The following is a 4732-nucleotide window of genomic DNA, read 5'->3' as shown; positions in this document are numbered from 1 at the left end:
TGGGGGGGGGGGGGGGGAAGTCACGACCCCCAGCTCATTCGCTCTGAGCAGCCCCAGTTGAATAAATGAGGTTGCTATCTTGGAGGGAGGGAATTTTTCTGAAGATGATGCCTTGCTTCTTTGGCAACCGGTCCCTGAGCCATCCTCTCTTCTGACTGGGATTTTCAATGGCTGCATTAGAGTTTGCTGTTTCTTCCTTCACTTGTGATTTCTGTCTCCCTGGACACGCACTTTCCCTGAAACACCCTCATGGAAGAGAAGAATGAGCTGCTGCTGGACCACCTGCCATGTAAGCATTGCTGATTCCTATAGATCTTATGCTGACCTGAGCATTGTCAGTCTGGGTGTTCCTTCACTCAAGGCTTGTGCATGCTTGTGCTCCCCCCAGATTGGGGTTCAGGGTCCCAGGGCTTCTTGCATTACTGGTTCAGATTCATGCTGTATCTGAAGCTCTTTTGTAAGTGGATGTGAGGTGTAGAGACTTGGGTCCCTATCAGTTGGACCTATCTTCTAACCTAAGAACCTCAAGGCTCCTTTTGCTCAATTCCCTCACTTTTCCTCCCCACTCCTTTTCTCAGATGTAGTTCTTTGGCCGCATCCCTGGGCTTCAGGTCCTAGGACTCCATCGAAGGAAAGAGCTATTTCTTTCTTGCAGTGACTCCAGGGTTGTACTAAAGGCCTTCTCTCACACCTTTTTTCCTGTCTAAACTAAGGCAAGGGCCCCAGACCCCTGGTTTAGATTTCTTAAAGGCAATCTTTAGGTATTTACTGAACTTATCCTATCCCTGCTTCCCACATTGCTGTGTTCAGGGAGTTCGGGAAGGAAAAGACTATCAATATCAATCTGTCTTTTTCATATTGAGTAATGAAAGACAAGGGATGCTGTTCCCTGTCCAACTGTTGCTATAGGTCAGGAATCCACCTGAGGGTTTCCTTTCCCTGTGAAGTAACACTCCTTGACATGATAGAAGGTGGCAGTCAGTAGGAAACAATGTAGTATACAGCTGCATGCATTGCTAGGGGGCTCCTGGAAAGTACAATGATGTTGGGGGGAGCAGTTGTAAGCTAAGTATTGATGAAAGTACCTGTAGTGTTAAGGATCAGCAATACACGAGGAACTACTAGGAGAGACCAGTGTGTGCCCAGGCCAGGGCAACAGTAAGTAAGAAAGAAAAGGTTGAAAAATATCTCTGTGTATTTTAATAGGTGATAGCAATATTCAAGGAAAGGTAGAAAGTACCACCATGTGCCATGACAGGTGGTAGGGTTATTCATGGTAAGGCTTGAAAGTATCACCATCTGGCCAGTGGAGTGAGCAGTTTGAAGGGTAGGGCTGTAATGTACCAAGTGCACTGATGAGTATGTGCCTGGGAAGTGTGAATCCAAATGGTGTGTAGTTTCACATTTTTTTTTGTTCTGCTGATCTTGGAATACAGCGTTTCCTTTACTGAAGTGAGTAACACTCTGGAAGTGTGTCAGCATATTAATTGTGGAATCTCCTGAAAAGTGTTAAAGATGTGTGAACGCATTTATTGCTGTATGACTGAGGTGCGTGACTGTGACTGAGATGTGCAGGAGATCAAATTCAACTGGACCGGGTTGGCAGCAGGGCCCTGTTGGGAGTAGATGTAGGAGAAGAACTGCCATCCTGTTCTTGTCCAGGACGAGATCTTCAGACCCAGTAGGTGGAAGAAAGAGCGGAAGCATGAGTGTTAGGTACAAGATGAGGGTATCTGTGACATGTGGTAATATCAGACTCCCTAATAGTGCAGTTTGGGGTGTGGGGATGCAGGTTGCCTGGACTATCAGGAACCCAAAGTACTTGGCTGTTTGAAGATTCTGCTTAGGTGACAAGCAACCACTTCACTCATCACATCATTCACATCATATGACAACAGGACTGGAATGTGAGACTTAATGTTAGAATTTTGAAATGTTTGTTTTGTGTTAGGAACAAGGCATGGTGGTCTGTAGCCTTTGACATCTTGTTGTAAATCCTGATTATATCACAAGTAATAGTGAATGGTTATTGTTTTTGTCTGGATTATGTAGTTTGACCCAGGTAGTACTTAGTATTTCAGAGACACAACTCTGGAATAGCGTGGTTGCTGCAGATTAGGACTGAGATGGATTGACAGATTTATCTGAAGGCCTGGAACTAGAAGAGCAGAAGGTGGTGATTCAGAATTGAGATGCACCGGCCAAGCTCTCTGGTAACCAAAGCTCTGAAACAGCATAGGATGCTCTAGGTCACAGAGGAAGTGCTGTGGCAGAGCTGAGGGTAAAGAAGCCTTGTACTGCAGGGAATGTTGTTATAAGGTCACCATTTATGTATGATGGCAGAGCACATTGGAAGCCAGAAGTGGAGTAGCATGATCTGCAGCATGCTAGGATAGAAATACCTCTGTGAAGCCATGAGCAAATGCTAGAGCTTATGTAGTAGATCACTGCAGAGGCATATGATCATCAGGCCTCTATGAGGCCTGAAAGTCCAAAATAACCTGCAGTTCTGCAGGGGAGGCTTGTGATGCTTTGGCAGAACTTTTGGTGTAGGGGGCTGGGTTGGATTAGAGTACAATGGGGTGCAGCAAAGCAGGATTGAAATGCCTTGGCTGAACCCTGGCAAGGGTAGAAGCTGGATAGTTCTATGGTCTTTGTGGCTGGCAGTAATTGTTTTTCTTTCTAAGGTCATTGGGTTGAAAAGTTAGGAAAAAAGTGGGAGGGACAGAGAAAAGTAATCCCCCAACTGATTATGATTTTAATGCATGCAGGAGACAAAGTGAGATATGGGGACTGTAACACAATCAACAAGTAGCACTACTTTTCTCTTGTGGTGTGCCAGGGAAGGTGGGGAGGTATGCTTCCCTGTGGGATGATGGGCAGCTCCCTAGCGGGGTGAGAGATGTAGTGGTGGTGTGAGGGCCAACTCTTAATGGATACTTTGGTGCATCTGGCCAAGTAAGCAGAAGGCATTATCAGGAAGCTTGGGAGAGAAGAGCCTGGTGGCAGATATGTGTAGGCAAGAGCATGGTAATAGGAGGTTGTACAGAGCTTTGTGCCTGTAAAACCTGTCAGAGGCATCCCGCTGGGATCACTTACAAACACTGTGCTCTGTAACACAATTACAGGTAATCTTGTAAGCTGGAGTCAGGTGAGTGTTTATTGCATTCAGTGAGAGTTGTTGTGCACCTGTTTCAACTAACACTTCCCCCCTCATTACACTGCTCCTCTTCTTCTCTCACCCTCTCTTTTTCCTGGAGTCTAGGATGCCCCCTGGTGATGGGCAGAGGAAACGATGATACTATCATTTGTGTAGGACAGGGAGGACTCTTAGGCAGGCCCTTGATGTGTGGTGGATGGAAGGGGTGCTAGCACAGGCCCTGTCTTTTTGAGGTGGCTGGAGATGACCTACATTGTTAATTCCTGTGCTTCTGTTTCAGGAGGTGAGTGTCGTGTCTGCTGAGCCTCTTCAGACCTGCTAGCCATGCCAGGGATTGTGGTGTTCCGCCGTCGCTGGTCTGTAGGCAGCGATGACCTCGTTTTGCCAGCCATCTTCCTTTTCCTCCTTCATACCACCTGGTAAGTAAGAAGTACATAGACTCAGGAGAGGGCTGCCCTGAGCCCGCTCATGACTTTCTTTTGTAACTCCTGTCTCCTGGGTCTGGTGTTCTCCCTATGCTCCTTGGTGTAGCACAGGCAGCTTCTACTGGAAGCTTGTGCTAGATTGTTCTGAATGTCTGGTGCCTCTTCTTGCCATTCTGTTGGTCAGTGCAATTCAAAGCTGCTGTTCTGATTTTTCCCATGGAAAATGTATTTAGAAGCCTGGTGCCTGTAACCCCCTGACACATTTTTATTGCCATCATGTTGAATTTTAGTGGGAGGCGGGGGGCGGGGAAGCTCTTCCTGATATGGGCTCAAGGGAAAAGGATAAGAGTGTAGTGTTTTTAGCAGATCCCAAAGGATAGCTCAGAGACACCAATTAGGTGAGTCTCAGGTTACCAAGGTGGTCAAATCTGGGCAGCATGTCTCCAGAATGATAGTTGGGGAGGGGTGTGTTCAGGACCAAGTTAACCAAGATGAGTGGAAGAACTGGCAGGAAATGTATGGGACACCTAGGATCCTTCTGTTATTCTGAGGGATGGAAAGGCTGGATTTATGAGGTGGTGGAAGTAGTGGGGGATATGGCTAGATGGGGAGATGCTTTGCTTCATGTTGCCACTGGTAACTGCTTGGCTTGTGCTTGACAGGTTTGTGATCCTTTCTGTGGTGCTCTTTGGGCTGGTGTACAATCCCAACGAGACCTGTTCCCTTAACCTGGTGGACCACGGCAGAGGCTACCTGGGCATCCTTCTCAGCTGCATGATAGCAGAAGTGGCAATCATCTGGCTCAGCATGAGAGGCAGCATCCTGTACACAGAGCCTCGGGATTCGATGCAGTATGTGCTCTATGTCAGACTGGGTAAGAGGCAGTGGCCTGGGGCCTTCTAACTACTCAGCCTCCTCACTGCCATCTGTTACTCTCAGAAGACTCTTCCTTCACATACCCTGACAAACTCACAGCTCCTAGAAGACATCCAGATGGCCACTCCTCTGACTTGCACAGAATATACAGCCCCTCTGGAACAGGAGTGGAGTGCCCTACTCCTGCTTACATATCTTGATCCATCACCCAGAATACTTCCCTGACGCACCTTTCCTTCATCCCCATTCACCAAGAGATACCAGCCTACAT

At 47.3% G+C, this 4732-nt stretch overlaps 1 protein-coding gene across 1 annotated transcript in view; it reads left to right on the top strand.

The window, feature by feature from the left end:
• Window positions 1-159: 159 nt before the first annotated feature.
• The window catches only part of DAGLA (diacylglycerol lipase alpha), a 47375-nt gene continuing 42802 nt past the window's right edge, over window positions 160-4732 (top strand). Inside the window, exons 1-3 of the mRNA XM_025206945.1 lie at window positions 160-289; window positions 3441-3579; window positions 4248-4459. Coding sequence (XP_025062730.1) covers window positions 3485-3579; window positions 4248-4459 — 307 coding nt within the window. The 5' untranslated portion in view covers window positions 160-289; window positions 3441-3484. The remainder of the gene's footprint in view (window positions 290-3440; window positions 3580-4247; window positions 4460-4732) is intronic.

The sequence above is a fragment of the Alligator sinensis genome, unplaced genomic scaffold, assembly GCF_000455745.1.
Source record: "Alligator sinensis unplaced genomic scaffold, ASM45574v1 scaffold437_1, whole genome shotgun sequence".
NCBI classification, from domain to species: Eukaryota; Metazoa; Chordata; order Crocodylia; family Alligatoridae; genus Alligator; species Alligator sinensis.
This window is presented reverse-complemented; position numbering and strand designations above follow the sequence as displayed.